This window comes from Stenella coeruleoalba (assembly GCF_951394435.1).
Source record: "Stenella coeruleoalba genome assembly, chromosome: 1".
In the NCBI taxonomy this organism is placed as follows: Eukaryota; Metazoa; Chordata; class Mammalia; order Artiodactyla; family Delphinidae; genus Stenella; species Stenella coeruleoalba.
The window spans coordinates 171,433,672-171,454,810 of record NC_137169.1 but is presented as its reverse complement, the minus strand read 5'-3'; the positions used below and the strand labels follow the sequence as shown (position 1 = coordinate 171,454,810).

Below are 21,139 nucleotides of genomic sequence, written 5' to 3'. Positions count from 1 at the left end.
TTGCAGAACTGAGTCCACAGACACGAATAAGAACCTACCCCAGGATTAGCTGGTCCCTGGTCCTTGGTGACAAGAAGGGAGTGTACTTCTGGGACACATAGGACATCCCCTACAGGGAGCCACTTCTCCAAGGTCAAGAAACATAACTAACCTTCCACATACATAAAAATACAAATAGAAATCTAGACAAAATGAGGGAGAGGGGAGTATGTTCCAGACCAAGGAACAAGATAAAACCCCAGAAGAACAACTAAGTGACATGGAGAGAGACAATGTACCTGAGAAAGAGTTCAGAGTAATGATCATAAAGATGATCTAAGAACTCAGGAAAACAATGGATGCACAGAGCAAGAAGTTACAAGAAGTTTTTAACTAAGAGGTAGAAAATATAAAGAACAACCAAACAGAGTTGAATACAATAACTGAAGTGCAAAACACACTAGAAGGAATCAGTAGCAGAGTAAGTGAGGCAGAGAATGGATAAGTGAGCTGGAAGACAGAGTGGTGGAAATCACTGCCACATAACAGAATAAAGAAGAAAATGAAAAGAAATGAGGATAGTTTAAGAGACCTCTGGGACAACATCAAACGTACCAACATTCACATAATAGAGGTCCCAGAAGGAGGAGAGAGGGGGAAAGGGCCTGAGGAGATATAAAGAGGTAATAACCAAAAATTCCCTAACATGGAAAAGGAAGCAGTAACCCATGTCCAGGAAGTGGAGAGAGTACCATATAGGATCAACCAAAGGAGGAACATGCCAAGGCACATAGTAATCAAACTGACAAAGAGAAAATATTAAAAGCAACAAGGGAAAAGCAACAAATAACCTCATGGGGCTTCCCTTGTATGTTATCAGCTGATTTTTCAGCAGAAAATCTGGCCAGAAGAGAGTGGTACAATATAAATAAGGTGATGAAAGGGAAAACCCCACAACCTAGGATTCTCTACCCAGCAAGGCTCTCATTCAGATTTTGATGGAGAAATCAAAAGCTTTACAGACAAGCAAAAGCCAAAAGAATTCACTACCACCAAACCAGCTTTACAACAAATGCTTAGGGAACGTCTCTAGGTGATAAAGAAAAGGCCACAACTAGAAACAAGAAGATTACAAAATGGGAAAGCTCACTGGTAAAGGCAAACCTACAGTAAAGGTAGGAAATCATCCATATTCAAATATGATATCTAACCCAGTAATCGTGAGAAGACAGTAAAAATGCAGGATACTTGAAGTGCACTTGAAATTAAGAGATCAGCAACTTAAAACAATCATGTATATATATAGACAGCTATATGAAAACCTAATGACAAATGCAAACCAAAAATCTATAATAGATATACACACACACACACACACAGACACAAATGGAATCCAAACACAATTCTAAAGATAGTCATCAAATCATAAGAGAAGAGAACAAAAGAGGAAGGGAAGAAAAAACACCTACAAAAACAAATCCAAAAGGATTAACAAAATGGCAGTAAGAACATACATATAAATAATTACCTTAAATGTAAATGGATTAAATGCTCTAACCGAAAGACATGTTTACAAATGGATAAATTGATAGAAAAACAAGACTGGTATATATATAGTCTACAAGAGACCACTTCAGATATAGGGACACATACAGACTGAAAGTGAGGGAATGGAAAAAGGTATTCCATGCAAATGGAAATCAAAAGAAAGCTGCAGTAGCAATACTCATATCAGACAAAATAGACTTTAAAATAAAGACTGCTAAAAGAGACAAAGAAGAACACCACATAATGATCAAGGAATCAATCTAAAAAGATGAGATAACAATTGTAACTATATTGGGTTGGCCAAAAGTTCTTTCAGGTTTTTCCTTAAGATGTTACAGAAAAACCCAAACGAACTTATTGGCCAACCCAATATATGCACCCAACATAGGAGCACCATAATATGTGAGGCAATTATTAGCGGACATAAAAGGAGAAATTGACAGTAGCATAGTAATAGCGGGGGACTTTAACACCCCATTTATATCAATGGACAGATCATCCAGACAGAAAATCAGTAAGGAAACACAGCACTTAAGTGACACATTAGACCAGATGGACTTAATTGATGTTTATAGAGCATTCCATCCAAAAACAGCAGAATACACATTCAAGTTCAAATGGAACATACTCCAGGACTGATCACATTCTGGGCCACAAAGCAAGCTTCAGTGAATTTAAGAAAATTGAAATCATAATCAAGCATCTTTTCTGACCACAATGCTATGAGATTAGGAATCAACTACAAGAAAAAAACTGCAAAAAACACAAACACATGGAGGCTAAACAGTATGCTGCTAAACAAACAGATCACTGAAGAAAGCAGAGGAAATCAAAAAATACCTAGAGACAAATGAAAACAAAAACACGACGATCCAAAACCTATGGGACACAGAAAAAGCAGTTCTAACAGAGAAGTTTATAGCTGTACAAGCTTACCTCAGGAAATAAGAAAAGTCTCAAACAACCTAACCTTACACCTAAAGCAATTACAGAAAGAAGAATAAACAGAACCCAAAGTTAGTAGAAGTAAAGAAATCATAAAGATCAGAGTAGAAATAAATGAAATAGAGATGAAGAGAAAACAGTAGAAAATATCAGTAAAACTAAAATCTGGTTCTTTAAAAAAGAATGAACCTATGTATATATATAAACTGAATTACTGTGCTATACACCTGAAACTAACATAACATTGTAAATCAATTATACTCCAATAAAATTTTTTTAAATAAAATAAAAATAAGTCAAAGTATTAAAGTGAAAATAAAAGCCAGTTCTTTGAAAAGATAAACAAAATTGATAAACCTTCAGACTCATCAAGAAAAAAAGTGAGAGGGCCCAAATCAATAAAATGAGAAACGAACAAGGAGGTGTTACAACTGAAACTACAGAAATACAAAGGACCATACTAAAAGCAACTATATGCCAATAACATGGACAGCCTAGAAAAAAATGGACAAATTCCTAGGAAGGTACAATCTCCCAAGACTGAATCAGGAAGAAATAGGAAATATGAACAGAATAATCATAAGTACTGAAAGTGAAACTGATTAAAATATTTCAAACAAACAAAAGCCCAGGACCAGATGGCTTCACAGGCAAGTTCTATCAAACATTTAGAAAAGAGTTAACACCTATCCTTCTGAAGCTGTTCCAAAAACTTGCGGAGGAAGGAACACTTCCAAACTCATTCAATGAGGCCACCATCACTCTGATACCAAAGCCAGGCAAAGATACCACAAAAAAAGAAAAAAGACAGGCCAATATCACTGATGAACATAGGTGCAAAACTCCTCAAAATACTAGCAAACTAAATCCAACAATACATTAAAAGTATCATACACCATGAGCAAGTGGGATTTACCCCAGGGATGCAGGATTTTTCAATATCCACAAATCAATCAGTGTGATATACCACAGTAACAAATTGAAGAATAAAAACCATATGATCATCTCAATAGATGCAGAAAAAGCTTTTGATAAAATTCAACATCCATTTATGATAAAAAAAAAAAAAACCTCTCCAGACAGTGGGCATAGAGGGAACCTGCCTCAACATCATAAAGGCCATATATAACAAACCCACAGCTAAAATTATACTCAATGGCGAAAAGCTGAAAGCATTTCCTCTAAGATCAGGAACAAGACAAGGATATCCACACTCCACTTTTATTCAACATTATTTTGGAAGTCCTAGCCATGGCATTCAGAGAAGAAAAAGAAATAAAAGGAAGCCAGATTGGCAAAGAAGAAGTAAAACTGTCACTATTTGCAGATGACATGATACTATACATAGAAAATCCTAAAGATGCAATGAAAAACTACTAGACCTTAATAAATTCAGTAAAGTTGCTGGATACAAAATACACTGAAATCTTTTGCATTTCTATACACTAACAGTGAAAGATCAGAAAGAGAAATTAAGGAAACAATCCCATTTACCATTGCATCAAAAAGAATAAAATACCTAGGAATAAACCTACCTAAGGAAAAAAAAAAAAAAACGAAACTTACCTAAGGAGAAAAAAGACCTATACTCTGAAAATTATAAGATGCTGGTGAAAGAAATCAAAGATAACAAACAGATGGAAAGATATACCATGTTCTTGGATTGGAACAATCAATACTGTCAACATGACTATACTACCCGAGGCAAACTGCAGATTTAATGCAGTCCCTATCAAATTACCAATGGCATTTTTCACAGAACCAGAACAAATAATTCTAAAATTTGTATGGAAACACAAAAGACCCCAAATAGCCAAAGCAATCTTGAGACAGAAAAACAGCTAGAGGAATCAGCCTCCCCTACTTCAGACTATACTATGAAGCTACAGTAATCAAAACAGTATGGTACTGGCACAAAAACAAACATAGATCAATGGAACAGGATAGAAAGCCAGGAAATAAACCCACACACCTATGGTAAAGTAATCTACAACAAAGGAGGCAAGACTATACAATAGAGAAAAGACAGCCTGTTCAATAAGTAATGCTGGGAAAGGACAGCTACATGTAAGAGAATGAAATTAGAACATTCTCTAACACCATGTACAAAAATAAACTCAGAATGGGTTAAAGACCTAAATGTAAAGCCAGATACTATAAAACTCCTAAAGGAAAACATAGGCAGGATATTCTTTGACATACATCATAGCAATATCTTTTTGAATCTGTCTCCTGAGTAATGGAAATAAAAATAAAATAGGAACAAATGGGACCTCATGAAACTTAAAAGCTTTTGCAGAGCAAAGGAAACCATAAACAAAATGAAAAGACAACCTACAAAATGGGAGAAAATATTTGTGAATGCTGCTACTGACAGGGATTAATCTCCAAAACATACAATAGCTATTTACAATAACATACATACAATAACATACATACAATAACATACAATAGCTATTTACAATAGCTCATGACCAAAAGAAAACAACCCAATCAATAAATGGGCAGAAGCTCTAAATAGACACTTTTCCAAAGAAGACATACAGATGGCCAAAAGGTACATGAAAAGATGCTCATGCCTAATGGTTAGAGAAATGCAAATCAAAACTACAATGAGGTATCGTCTCACACTGATCAGAATGGACCTCATCAAAAAGTCTCAAAATAATAAATGCTGGAGAGGGTATGGATAAAACAGAACCCTTCTACACTGTTGGTTGGAATGTAAATTGATACAGCCACTATGGAGAACAGCACAGAGGTAACTTAAGAAGCTAAAAGTAGAGCTACCATATGATCCTGCTACTTTACTCCTGGGCATATATCCAGAGGAAACCATAATTCGAAAATATACATGCACCCCAATGTTCACTGCAGCACTATTTACAATAGCCAAGACGTGGAAGCAATCTAAATGTCCATCAACAGAGGAATGGATAAGGACAATGTGGTATATATATACAATGGAATGTTAGCCATAAAAAGAATGAACTGATGTCATTTGCAGCAACATAGATGGACCTAGAGATTTTCATACTAAATGAAGTCAGAGAATGACAAATATCATATGATATCATTTACATGTGGAATCTTAAAAAAAAATTGAAGTATACAAAACAGAAATAGACTAATAGACACAGAAAAAAAAACTTATGGTTACCAAAGGGGAAAAGGGGGGAGGGCTAAATTAGGAGTTTGGGATTAACATATACACACTACTATATATAAAATAGATAACCAACAAGGAACTACTGTATAGCACAGGGAATTATACTCAGTATTTTGTAATAACCTATAAGGGAGAAGAATCTGAAAAAGAATATACATACATATATATGTATGTATAACTGAATCACTTTGCTGCATATCTGAAACTAACACAACATTGTAAATCAATTGTACTTTACTAAAAATTTTTTTTTAAATCTGAATGGAAATTGATTCCCAAAATATTTGCCTGTTCTCATACTGCTGGGAATTTTCATGCACTACCAGGGGAATACAGATAGCACAGTTTGAAACTATTGCTCTAAAATACGATTCTTAAGTTTGGGGTCTTAATCCTTTAAATTGTGTTGAACTCTATGACTGATAAATTTTCTGGAAGGAGGGTCCAATCTTAGCCTTGCTTTATCTCTCTTGCTTACTCATGCATGTGTACCTACACACTCGCGCACAGAAACGTTTTCATTCACAGATCTCCTGATGCTCAAGTATGGACCTCAAGTTAAGAATCATGGCTTAAAAACACTCATTTTCAGAAAGCTCAAAAATAAGTTTCTTTTAGCTTCATCTTGATGCTGCTGAATTTTGGAGATTTAAGAGTGTTTTTATTTAGCAACTTTGTATAGAAAACAAAATAAAGAGCATTTCATTTGCATGTCCCCCCAATATCCTAGGAGAGATACTTTAGGGAGAGCATCCCACCTGAAACAACTGAGGCTGGCTCCTACACAGTTCAGATTTGATCAAACTTGATTATGGTTCTTGATCCTGTTTTTTTTTTCTTTATTCGTTTCTCTCCACAAGATCTGAATGAACTGTACAGTCTCCCCTAAATTTATAACTTCTTTAATTTCCACTACACTGCTTCCCACTCAACAATTTGAACTTACAAAAGAAAGTACTAGGGAAGGATCAAGGATCACTCATGTTTTGTTTTGTTTTGTTGCGGTACGCGAGCCTCTCACTGTTGTGGCCTCTCCCATTGCGGAGCACAGGCTCCGGACATGCAGGCCCAGCGGCCATGGCTCACGGGCCCAGCCACTCCACTGCATGTCGGATCCTCCCGGACCGGGGCACGAACCCGTGTCCCCTGCATCGGCAGGTGGACTCTCAACCACTGCACCACCAGGGAAGCCCGATCACTCATGTTTTAAAGAAATTCTTCACTTTACAGAAAGATTCACAAGTGCCCTTTAAATTTTTAGCTTGCTTTTAGTGAACTTAAAGTATTATTAGCTTTACAAAACTCAAATGCATTCTGTTTCTAAATATAAAGAACAGGTTTCTTAGTAGCTTCCCTTCTACTTTTATAGCTCTTATTTTTCAATGTCTTTTCACATATGTTTAAAAATAAATAGAGTACTCACTTCGGCAGCACATATACTAAAAGTGGAACAATACAGAGAAGATTAGCATGGCCACTGCGCAAAGATGATACACAAATTCGTGAAGCGTTCCATATTTTTCTGTCTACAAGAGACCCACTTCAGACCTAGAGACACATACAGACTAAAAGTAAGGGGATGGAAAAAGATATTTCATGAAAATGGAAACCAAAAGAAAGCTGGAGTAGCAATTCTCATAGCAGACAGAATAGACTTTAAAATAAAGACTATTAGAGGAGACAAAGAAGGACACTACATAATGATCAAGGGATCGATTCAAGAAGAAGATATAACAATTGTAAATATTTATGCACCCAACATAGGAGCACCTCAATACATAAGGCAAATACTCACAGCCATAAAAGGGGAAATTGACAGTAACACATTCAGAGTAGGGGACTTTAACACTCCACTTTCACCAATGGACAGATCATCCAAAATGAAAATAAATAAGGAAACACAAGCTTTAAATGATACATTAAACAAGATGGACTTAATTGACATTTATAGGACATTCCATGCAAAAACAACAGAATACACATTTTTCTCAAGTGCTCATGGAACATTCTCCAGGATACAGCATATCTTGGGTCACAAATCAAGCCTTGGTAAATTTAAGAAAATTGAAATTCTATCAAGTATCTTTTCCGACCACAACACTATGAGACTAGGTATCAATTACAGGAAAAGATCTGTAAAAAAATACAAACAAATGGAGGCTAAACAATACACTACTTAATAACGAAGTGATCACTGAAGAAATCAAAGAGGAAATTAAAAAATACCTAGAAACAAATGACAGTGGAGACACGACGACCCAAAATCTATGGGATGCAGCAAAAGCAGTTCTAAGAGGGAACTTTATAGCAATACAATCCTACCATAAGAAACAGGAAACATCTCGAATAAACAACCTAACCTTGCACCTAAAGCAATTAGAGAAAGAAGAACAAAAAAACCCCAAACTTAGCAAAAGGAAAGAAATCATAAAAATCCGATCAGAAATAAATGAAAAAGAAATAAAAGAAACAATAGCAAAGATCAATAAAACTAAAAGCTGGTTCTTTGAGAAGATAAACAAAATTGATAAACCATTATCCAGACTCATCAAGAAAAAAAAGGAGAAGACTCAAATCAATAGAATTAGAAATGAAAAAGGAGAAGTAAAAACTGACACTGCTGAAATACAAAAGATCATGAGGGATTACTACAAGCAACTCTATGCCAATAAAATGGACAACCTGGAAGAAATGGACAAATTCTTAGAAATGCACAACCTGCCAACAGTGAACCAGGTAGAAATAGAAAATATGAACGACCAATCACAAGCACTGAAATTGAAACAGTGATTAAAAATCTTCCAACAAACAAAAGCCCAGGACCAGATGGCTTCACAGGCGAATTCTATCAAACATTTAGGGAAGAGCTAACACCTATCCTTCTCAAACTCTTCCAAAATATAGCAGAGGAAGGAACACTCCCAAACTCAGTCTACAAGGCCACCATCATCCTGATACCAAAACCAGACAATGATGTCACAAAGAAAGAAAACTACAGGCCAATATCACTGATGAACCTAGATGCAAAAATCCTCAACAAAATACTAGCAAACAGAATCCAACAGCACATTAAACAGATCATACACCATGATCAAGTGGGGTTTATTCCAGGAATGCAAGCATTCTTCAATATACGCAAATCAAACAAAGTGATACACCATATTAAACTGAAGAAGAAAAACCATATGATCATCTCAATAGATGCAGAAAAATCTTCTGACAAAATTCAACACCATTTATGATAAAAACCCTGCAGAAAGTAGGCATAGAGGGAACTTTCCTCAACATAATAAAGGCCATATATGACAATCCCACAGCCAACATCGTCCTCAATGGTGAAAACTGAAACCATTTCCACTAAGATCAGGAACAAGACAAGGTTGCCCACTCTCACCACTCTTATTCAACATAGTTTTGGAAGTTTTAGCCACAGCAATCAGAGAAGAAAAGGAAATAAAAGGAATCCAAATTGGAAAAGAAGAAGTAAAGCTGTCACTGTTTGCAGGTGACATGATACTCTACATAGAGAATTCTAAAGATGCTACCAGAAAACTACTAGAGCTAATCAATGAATTTGGTAAAGTAGCAGGATACAAAATTAATGCACAGAAATCTCTTGCATTCCTATACACTAATGATGAAAAATCTGAAAGTGAAATCAAAACACTCCCATTTACCATTGCAACAAAAAGAATAAAATATCTAGGAATAAACCTACCTAAGGAGACAAAAGACCTGTATGCAGAAAATTATAAGACACTGATGAAAGAAATTAAAGATGATACAAATAGATGGATGTTCCATGTTCTTGGATTGGAAGAATCAACACTGTGAAAATGACTGTACCACCCAAAGCAATCTACAGATTCAGTGCAATCCCTATCAAACTACCACTGGCATTTTTCGCAGAACTAGAACAAAAAATTTCACAATTTGTATGGAAACACAAAAGACCCCGAATAGCTAAAGCAATCTTGAGAATGAAAAACGGAGCTGGAGGAATCAGGCTCCCTGACTTCAGACTATAGTACAAAGCTACAGTAATCAAGGCAGTATGGTACTGGCACAAAAACAGAAATACAGATCAATGGAACAGGATAGAAAGCCCAGAGATAAATCCACACACATATGGTTACCTTATCTTTGATAAAGGAGGCAGGAATGTACGGTGGAGAAAGGAGAGCCTCTTCAATAAGTGGTGCTGGGCAAACTGGACAGTACATGTAAAAGTATGAGATTAGATCACTCCCTAACACCATACACAAAAATAAGCTCAAAATGGATGAAAGACCTAAATGTAAGGCCAGAAACTATCAAACTCTTAAAGGAAAACATAGGCAGAACACTCTATGACATAAATCACAGCAAGATCCTTTTTGACCCACCTCCTAGAGAAATGGAAATAAAAACAAAAATAAACAAATGGGACCTAATGAAACTTCAAAGCTTTTGCACAGTAAAGGAAACCATAAACAAGACCAAAAGACAACCCTCAGAATGGGAGAAAATATTTGCAAATGAAGCAACTGACAAAGGATTAATTTGCAAAATTTACAAGCAGCTCATGCAGCTCAATAACAAAAAAACAAACAACCCAATCCAAAAATGGGCAGAAGACCTAAATAGACATTTCTCCAAAGAAGATATACAGACTGTCAACAAACACATGAAATAATGCTCAACATCGTTAATCATTAGAGAAATGCAAATCAAAACTACAATGAGATATCATCTCACACCAGTCAGAATGGTCATCATCAAAAAATCTAGAAACAATAAATGCTGGAGAGGGTGTGGAGAAAAGGGAGCCCTCTTGCACTGCTGGTGGGAATGTAAATTGATACAGCCACTGTGGAGAACACTATGGAGGTTCCTTAAAAAACTACAAATGGAACTACCATATGACCCAGCAATCCCACTACTGGGCATATACCCTGAGAAAACCATAATTCAAAGAGTCATGTAACAAAATATTCATTGCAGCTCTATTTACAATAGCCCGGAGATGGAAACAACCTAAGTGTCCATCATCGGATGAATGGATAAAGAAGATGTGGCACATATATACAATGGAATATTACTCAGCCATAAAAAGAAATGAAATTGAGCTATTTGTAATGAGGTGGATAGACCTAGAGTCTGTCATACAGAGTGAAGTAAGTCAGAAAGAGAGAGACAAATACCATATGCTAACACATATATATGGAATTTAAGAAAAAAATGTCATGAAGAACCTAGGGGTAAGACAGGAATAAAGACACAGACCTACTAGAGAATGGACTTGAGGATATGGGGAGCGGGAAGGGTAAGCTGTGACAAAGCAAGAGAGAGGCATGGACATATATACACTACCAAACGTGAGGTAGATAGCTAGTGAGAAGCAGCCGCATAGCACAGGGAGATCAGCTCGGTTCTTTGTGACCGCCTGGAGGGGTGGGTTAGGGAGGGTGGGAGGGAGGGAGACGCAAGAGGGAAGAGATATGAGAACATATATATATATATAACTGATTCATTTTGTCTTAAAGCAGAAACTAACACACCATTGTAAAGCAATTATACTCCAATAAAGATGTTAAAAGAAAACAAAAAACTAAGAGGAGTCTGGGAAATAGCACACCAGGAATCAGGATCCCCACTTGGTGGGTGAAGAAGCTTAAGTGCAGCTACCAAGTTCATTCATGGCGAGGAGAAAGCTAGCACTCAACCTTCCAGTCCAGTATCCACAATGCCTGCCCTGATGGTGTGTTCTGACCCGAGTTGCTGATGGTGCATGTTCCTTGTGCTATTGTAGATGTTGATGAGTGTCTGGAGCAGAATGTGCACTGTGGGCCGAATCGCATGTGCTTCAATATGAGAGGAAGTTACCAGTGCATCCAGACGCCCTGTCCACCCGACTACCAACGGGATCCTGTGTCAGGGTATGTCTTGCCTTCTCTTCCCAGACATGCTTTTGAAAATCCTTCTTCCTCTCTCTCCTTGACCAACAACCCCTGTCTGCAGTCATGTTTCACTCACAGGAAGTCAATAGCCCCCCAGGGATAGAGAGTTACGATGTGTTCCTTCTTCAGTGAACTGGCAAAAAATGAGCTCATCCTGCAGCAGCCACTGCAGCTGAAACCATCACTTTGAGCTGCAGGGTTTCTTGGAGCAAGTCTCCCCAGCATGTAATCCACCAGACAACATCTAGAATTCTGTCTCAGCAGGAAGCATTTTATAGGGTGATAGAGCCTGCTTTTCTTTGAAATTGTCTCATTTCCGTTGGTGTTGCCTCAGGGTTTTCAGGGCGCTCAGCCCTTAGAGCGCTCCAAGAAGTATCATGGCTGTTATGGTGATGAGTCAACATGACTCCATGAGAGCGTGGAGGAGAGCAAAGATGAGTCAGTGGTCTGTCCATTCACATCTCATCTTGCTTACGTATCCTGCTGTCTGAAACGCTGTCTTTTCTGGGTTCTGAATAAACCACTCTTCTATTTTCTCCCTCCCCTTACAGAAATGTATTCTGTTTAGGTACCAAGTTAGTGGGGTGCTTGGAAAATGAGATAATAGCCATAATGAATAGGACCCACTAATAAGGTGGTTCTGAAACCAAATGCTGGTTGGATCTCACACTTTGTTTTCCTCTCAGCGGTGACTACCATGTTACTGTAACATGGTCAAGTGTGGACTAGCCAGGATCCATCAAAAACCTATTTGTAATCTGTCTGAGGGTAATAGGAAGGAAAGGGAAAAAATTAAAAGTGCAGACTTAGGATACTTTTAAAAATACTATGACTGAAGAATCCCTATCTTCAGAACATGGTCCTTTGTACTTTTTTTTTTTAGTTTTACTCTTTATTACCAGTGATTTCTGGCAGACAATTTAAAAGTCATGATGACTCAAAAACAACCACTGTGGGCCCTGGAAAAAGAAAATATAGTATGTTTAATCTAAAATCATGTGGAAGGCAAATACAGAAGGAAGTTTTTTTTCAGGAGTCCTAATTGACCTTTCATTATTTTTAGAAAAGTAAACCAAATATCAATATATTCTATTTCCGCTTTCAAATAGTCTTAGGGTAGATGTTAAAATTTTTAAATCATTTACATTCCTCTCTTTAAGAAGTCCTTGTTTCCAATATATGTGCAGATGCCTCTCTTTCCAAAACTGACTTTTCATTTTAAAGGCTATCTTGTGGTACTCATACTTTTTTCAATGGTTCAAAAGCTTCTGATTTTAATAGAGCTGAGAGAGAGATATATGACTCTAGACCAGCACACTCTCATCACCATCTGGCATCTGGTTTCCGTTAATGACACAGAACGTGGGGTGAGCCTTAGTGCTTTGCAGCCAGACTGTCTCCTGCCTTTAATGCCCGAAAGTTGTCATGGATCACGATCACCTGCATCATGCTTTCTCCTACTTCCAAGCCAAGATAACTGTATACATTTCATGTGTTTGTTGTCCTTAGGTTCTGCCTCAAGAACTGTCCACCCAATGATTTGGAATGTGCCTTGAGCCCGTATGCCTTGGAATACAAACTTGTCTCCCTCCCATTTGGAATAGACGCCAATCAGGATTTGATCCGGCTGGTTGCATACACACAGGATGGAGTGATGCATCCCAGGACAACTTTCCTCATGATAGATGAGGAACAGACTGTTCCTTTTGCCTTAAGGGATGAAAACCTTAAAGGAGTGGTGTACACAACACGACCTCTACGAGAACCAGAGACCTACCGCATGAGGGTTCAAGCCTTATCCTACAGTGCCAACGGGACCATTGACTATCAGACCACATTCATAGTTTATATAGCTGTGTCTGCCTATCCATACTAAGCAGCTCTCCAAAGCCTAATCCACATAATTAAACTGCATATATCATGGGAATCAAGTTCTCTTCCAGATTACTGTCTCCTGAGCAGTTGCAATCTTGGCAACTTGAAAATGGTGCTATGCTTTTTTGTGTGCCTTCCTTGGTACTGCTGAGGTATTTTCATGATCCCACCACGGTCATATCTTTTGGTAAGGTCTAGAAAGTCCCTTAGTATTTTCTTTATTTATTACACTGGAGCAGTTACTTCGCAAAGATTATCCTGAACATCAACAGGACCCATCAGTGATGTGTTATAGTAACATAGTAGCTAAGATAATTTCCTGTAAAAAAAGAAAAAAAAAAAAGCCAAGTGGATTTGAGCATTTAACCATTTTTAGAATAATAAAACTGGTTGCTATGTGTTTTGATCAAAGCTTACCGAGTAACTTATGAAGATGCTTTTTTTATGTATTAAATACTTTATAATACGACTTACATACTTATGTTCACTTAGGAAAGAAAGAAATACCACTCATTGTAGAAATATAGTACAGCTTCTAGAAAGTTTTGATACCAAATGATGCTCACCTTGACTGAACATCCAAAATAAGATTATTTTCAGTGACTTTGTGGAACCAGCTGAACCAGTTAGGATAATAGGAAAAAAATATTTTTGTCCTCAGTGATTATTTATGGCATGGATCTTTGCTCTAACGTTTTTGACATGGACTTCCATTCAGTTAGTGCCATAACTTTTTTTTTTTAAGTCTTTATTGAATTTGTTACAATACTGCTTCTGTTTTATGTCTTGGTTTTTGGCCATGAGACATGTGAGATCTTAGCTCCCCAACCAGGGATTGAACCCACACCCCCTGCATTGGAAGGCAAAGTCCTAACCACTGGACTGCCAGGGAAGTCCCATCTCCATAACTTTTACGTTCTAGACTTTTTAAATTTTCCTGTCAATTGGAAACAATTTTTTTTAAATACAGGTGGGACAGTTTTGTTTTTCTTGAAAATCTTGTATGTTCAAATTAGCATAAACGTTAAACGTCAATACACTGTAAATGGTGGTAACAGACTCTGGAAGCAATTGCCAGGATGTATTCTATTTTTATGAAGTGTACATATATTTCCTTCGTGTGTATTTTCTATATAATATCTTGATGGACTCTTTTATAAAGTTATTTTATAAAAAAATAACATTGTTACAGTAAAACCTGCCTAAATAAAATTTTCACATCCTTTTTCTTAACGTTTTTGAAAACCTAAAATTTGTTTCCTTATAGCTAAAGTATTAAAGTTTATAGACACACATACATATATGTGTATGTCATACATATCATAATTTAATCATCACAGCTCTAGAGATAGTATTATTCACATTTTATATGTCAGGATCCTAGGATTCAGATAACTTATGTAACTTCCTTAAGACAACACACCTAATTAGTCACAAAAATGTCATACCTTCTACCTCCCATGACTCCACGTTAAAGAGTATCTCCATTTCATGACAGTTTTTCTCACCTAGGTAACAGTTTTGTATCACACGATGTGACTTCATCTACCTGTGATAGGTAATAAGCTAGCAAAGGTCTGATCATGGCCTATGATTGAAGAATGTTTACCTAGCTCACATTATTCAAAGAAACCTGGAAAAGTCATCTAGTCCACAGCCAGGCAGTCAGGAGGGTGATTATCTAAATCAATGTTTGCCAAAGAATATTCTACAGAACAATAGCCCAGGTAAGGTACTTTGAGTCAACTGAGTTCCAATATCAAGAAGTTTGTGAAACACTATATATCATGTCCTCCTATTAAATATTTACTGTGAGTACTGATACTTAAATAATCTTAGAAATTCAGTAGTAAACAAATTTAAATTGTTCAAGTCCACAATTACCAAAATATTTAATCACAAACATTTGTCCCCAGTATATTTTAATATATCACTGAACATTTGGAGAATGTTGGTTTAATATAATCAAGATATCTGCTAACTCCTTAATCCCTAGAAAGGATACTTTACAGCCTACTTTGGTAAACAATTCCAGCACATGACTTTGACCATTGAGCTTCTTCTTAATTGAACCACACTGACTTTAACACCCCACTTACATCAATGGAGAGATCATCCAAACAGAAAATAAGGAAACACAGGCCTTAAATGATACATTAGACCAGATGGACTTGATATTTATAGAGCATTCCATGGAAAAGCAGAATACGCATTTTTTTCAAGTGCACATGGAACATTCCCCAGGATAGATCACATGCTAGGCCAGAAAGCAAACCTCCGTAAAGTTAAGAAAATTGATATCAAGCATCTTTTCCGACCACAACGCTATTAGACATCAACTACAGTAAGTCCCCTACATGCAAATGAGTTCCGTTCCAAAAGCGTGTCCACAAGTCCAATTTGTTCATAAGTCCAACAAAGATAGCCTAGGTACCCAACTAACACAATCAGCTATATAGTAATGTACTGTAACAGGTTTATAATACTTTTCTTACAAATAATACATAAAAAAACACAAAAAACAGAACACTTTTAATCTTACAGTACCTTTAAAACTACAGTAATACAACAGATGGCATACAGGGGCCAGCATCGAGTGAACAGGCAAGAAGAGTTACTGACTGGAGGCAGGACAGGAGGTGGGAAACGGTAGAGCTGAAGGATCATCAGCAATAGATGGAGAGCAAGGGCAAGCTGCAATTTCACTCAAGCCTGACATCGATGGTACAGGTTTTGGTTCCTTGCTGGATTCAATTTACCCTCTTGAAAAAAACCACCCAGTGATGTCTGGGTAGTAGCTCTTTTTTTCTCATCACAGATGACATGGTAGCCCTGGTTTGCATTCTGGATGGCTGCTGCAACCTTCATGTATTGTTCTACATCCGGGTCCTGTGCCTCAAAAACTAACAGTGCCTCCTCAAATAAAGAAAATTCCCTTGCCATTTTCTGCGTCGTGAATCTCTTCAGTTACTTTTTTCTTTTGTCTCTCTTCATCCTTTCTCTGGGCTTCCAATTCCTGGCACTTCTTAGCAGGACCAGCTACATCACCACTGCTTTTACGCTTGCTTCTGGACATCCCGGGCTTGAAATAAAGATACTGTGCTACTGTACTCTATACAGCACTGTACAGTAAAGTACACAAAAACACAACCGCTTGTAGAGGAACCATGCACGTGACAATGTACACCAGACATGTGAACTAACTTACATGACTGGACATACAAATGCACGTTCACATCTTTGAAAGTTCACAGCTTAGGCTTCTGGAAGATGGCAGAAGAGTAAGACGCAGAGATCACCTTCCTCCCCACAGATACACCAAAAATACATCTACACGTGGAACAACTCCTACAGAACACCTACTGAACGCTGGCAGAAGAACTCAGACCTCCCAAGACGTAAGAAACTCCCCACGTACATGGGTAGGGCAAAAGAAAAAAGAATAAACAGAGACAAAAGGACAGGGACGGGACCTGCACCAGTGGGAGGGAGCTGTGAAGGAGGAAAGGTTTCCACACACTAGGAAGCCACTTCCCAGGCAGAGACTGCGGGTGGCAGAGGGGGAAAGCTTCGGAGCTGCGGAGGACAGCAAGCAACAGGGGTGCGGAGGGCAAAGCAGAGAGATTCCCGCACACAAGATCAGGGCCAACTGGCACTCACCAGTCCGAGAGGCTTATCTGCTCACCCGCCAGAGCGGGCGGGGCTGGGAGCTGAGGCTGGGGCTTCGGTCGGAGAGCAGGGAGAGGACTGGGGTTGGCGGGGTGAACACAGCCTGGAGGGAGCTACTGCACCACAGCTAATCGGGAGGGAGTCCGGGGAAAAGTCTGGACCTGCCGAAGAGGCAAGAGACTTTTTCTTCCCTCTTTGTTTCCTGGTGCGTGAGGAAAGGGGATTAAGAACGCTGCTTGAAGGAGCTCCAGAGATGGGCGCGAGCTGCGGCTAAAAGCGCGGACCCCAGAGACAGGCATGAGACGCTAAGGCTGCTGCTGCCGCCACCAAGAAGCCTGTGTGCGAGCACAGGTCACTATTCACACCTCCCTTCCGGGGAGCCTGTGAAGCCCGTCACTGCCAGAGTCCTGGGATCCAGGGACAACTTCCCCAGAAGAATGCATGGCACGCCTCAGGCTGGTGCAACGTCCTGCCGGTCTCTGCCACTGTAGGCTCGTCCCGAACTCCGTACCCCTCCCTCCCTGCGGCCTGAGTGAGCCAGAGTCCCCGAAGCACCTGCTCCTTTAACCCCATCCTGTCTGAGCAAAGAACAGACGCCCTCCGGCAACACACATGCAGAGGCGGGGCCAAATCCAAAGCTGAGCCCCTGGGAGCTGTGAGAAGAAAGAGAAAAGGAAATCTCTCCCAGCAGCCTCAGAAGGAGCAGATTAAAGCTTCACAATCAACTTGATGTACCTGCATCTATGGAATACATGAATAGACAACAAATCATCGAAATTGAGGAGGTGGACTTTGACAGCAAGATTTATTATTTTTTCCCCTTTTCCTCTTTTTGTGTGTACGTGTATGCGTCTGTGTGAGATTTTCTCTGTATAGCTTTGCTTCCACCATTTGTGCTAGGGTTCTATCCATCCGTTTCTTTTTTTTTAATTTTTCTTTCTTAATAATTATTTTTTATTTTAATAACTTTATTTTATTTTACCATACTTTATTTTATTTTACTTTATCTTTCTTATTTCCTTCTATCCCTCCTTCCTTCCCTCCTTCCTTCCTTCCTCCCTCCTTTCTTCTTCTTTTCTTTCTTTCTACTTCTACTAATTCTTTCTTTCTAATTTTTCTCCCTTTTATTCTGAGCCGTGTGGATGAAAAGCTCTTGGTGCTGCAGCCAGGAGTCAGTGCTGTGCCTCCGAGGAGGAGGAGACAACTTCAGGACACTGGTCCACAAGAGACCTCCCAGCTCCACATAATATCAAACAGCGAAAATCTCCCAGAGATCTCCATCTCAACACTAGCAGCCAGCTTCACTCAACGACCAGCAAGCTACAGTGCTGGACATCCTATGCCAAACAACTAGCAAGACAGGAACACAACCCCACTCATTAGCAGAGAGGCTGCATAAAATCATAATAACTCCACAGAAACCCCAAAACACACCACCAGACGTGGACTTGCCCACCAGAAAGACAAGATACAGCCTCATCCACCAGAACGCAGGCACTAGTCTCCTCCACCAGGAAGCCTACACAACCCACTGAACCAACCTTAGCCACTGGGGACAGATACCAAAAACAACGGGAACTGAGAACCTGTAGCCTGCAAAAAGGAGACACCAAACAGTAAGATAAGCAAAGCGAGAAGACAGAAAAACACACAGCAGTTGAAGGAGAAAGATAAAAACCCACCAGATCTAACAAATGAGGAGGAAATAGGCAGTCTACCTGAAAAAGAATTCAGAATAATGATAGTAAAGGTGATCCAAAATCTTGGAAATAGAATAGACAAAATGCAAGAAACATTTAACAAGGACCTAGAAGAACTAAAGATGAAACAAGCAACGATGAACAACACAATAAATGAAATTAAAAATACTCTAGATGGGATCAATAGCAGAATAATTGAGGCAGAAGAACGGATAAGTGACCTGGAAGATAAAATAGTGGAAATAACTACTGCAGAGCAGAATAAAGAAAAAAGAATGAAAAGAACTGAGGATAGTCTCAGAACCTCTGAGACAACATTAAATGCACCAACATTCGAATTATAGGGGTTCCAGAAGAAGAAGAGAAAAAGAAAGGGACTGAGAAAATATTTGAAGAGATGATAGTTGAAAACTTCCCTAATATGGGAAAGGAAAGAGCTAATCAAGTCCAGGAAGCACAGAGAGTCCCATACAGGATAAATCCAAGGAGAAATACACCAAGACACATATTAATCAAACTGTCAAAAATTAAATACAAAGAAAACATATTAAAAGCAGCAAGGGAAATACAACAAATAACACACAAGGGAATCTCCATAAGGTTAACCACTGATCTTTAAGCAGAAACTCTGCAAGCCAGAAGGGACTGGAAGAACATATTTAAAGTGATGAAGGAGAAAAACCTGCAACCAAGATTACTCTACCCAGCAAGGATCTCATTCAGATTTGATGGAGAAATTAAAACCTTTACAGACAAGCAAAAGCTGAGAGAGTTCAGCACTACCAAAGTAGATTTACAACAAATGCTAAAGGAACTTCTCTAGGCAAGAAACACAAGAGAAGGAAAAGACCTACAATAATGAACCCAAAACAATTAAGAATACGGGAATAGGAACATACATATTGATAATTACCTTAAATGTAAATGCTCCCACCAAAAGACACAGATTGGCTGAATGGATACAAAAATGAGACCCATATATACACTGTCTACAAGAGACCCACCTCAGACCTAGAGACACATACAGACTGAAAGTAAGGGGATAGAAAAAGATATTCTATGCAAATGGAAACCAAAACAAAGCTGGAGTAGTAATTCTCATAGCAGACAAAATAGACTTTAAAATAAAGACTATTAGAACAGACAAAGAAGGACACTATATAATGATCAAGGAATGGATTCAAGAAGAAGATATAACAATTGTAAATATTTATGCACCCAACATAGGAGCACCTCAATACATAAGGCAAATACTAACATCCATAAGAGGGGAAATTGACAGTAACACATTCAGAGTAGGGGACTTTAACACCCCACTTTCACCAATGGACAGATCATCCAAAATGAAAATAAATAAGGAAACAAAAGCTTTAAATGATACATTAAAGAAGATGGACTTAATTGATATTTATAGGACATTCCATGCAAAAACAACAGAATACACATTCTTCTCAAGTGCTCATGGAACATTCTCCAGGATACAGCATATCTTGGGTCACAAATCAAGCCTTGGTAAATTTAAGAAAATTGAAATTGTATCAAGTATCTTTTCCAACCACAACGCTATGAGACTAGATATCAATTACAGGAAAAGATCTGTAAAAAATACAAACACATGGAGCTAAACAATATACTACTTAATAACGAAGTGATCACTGAAGAAATCAAAGAGGAAATTAAAAAATACCTAGAAACAAATGACAATGGAGACACGACAACCCAAAATCTATGGGATGCAGCAAAAGCAGTTCTAAGAGCGAAGTTTATAGCAATATAATCCTACCTTAAGAAACAGGAAACATCTCGAATAAACAACCTAACCTTGCACCTAAAGCAATTAGAGAAAGAAGAACAAAAAATCCCCAAAGTTAGCAGAAGGAAAGAAATCATAAAAATCAGATCAGAAATAAATGAAAAAGAAATGAAGGAAACAATAGCAAAGATCAATACAACTAAAGCTGGTTCTTTGAGAAGATAAACAAAATTGATAAACCATTAGCCAGACTCATCAAGAAAAAAAGGAAGAAGACTCAAATCAAAATAATTAGAAATGAAAAAGGAGAAGTAACAACCGACACTGCAGAAATACAAAAGATCATGAGGGATTACTACAAGCAACTCTATGCCAATAAAATGGACAGCCTGGAAGAAATGGACAAGTTCTTAGAAATGCACAACCTGCCAAGACTGAAACAGGAAGAAACAGAAAATATGAACAGACCAATCACAAGCACTGAAACTGAAACTTTGATTAAAAATCTTCCAACAAACAAAAGCCCAGGACCAGATGGCTTCACAGGTGAATTCTAACAAAC

General features: G+C 38.1%; 1 protein-coding gene across 17 annotated transcripts in view; it reads left to right on the top strand.

Moving 5' to 3' along the window:
- Window positions 1-14,677, top strand: part of HMCN1 (hemicentin 1) — an 883,583-nt gene extending 868,906 nt beyond the window's left edge. For all 17 annotated transcript variants that reach the window (XM_079903114.1, XM_079903100.1, XM_079903116.1 and 14 more), the window contains 2 exons: window positions 11,433-11,559; window positions 13,090-14,677. In XM_079903114.1, coding sequence (XP_079759240.1) covers window positions 11,433-11,559; window positions 13,090-13,456 — 494 coding nt within the window. In that variant the 3' untranslated portion in view covers window positions 13,457-14,677. The remainder of the gene's footprint in view (window positions 1-11,432; window positions 11,560-13,089) is intronic.
- Window positions 14,678-21,139: the final 6,462 nt, after the last annotated feature.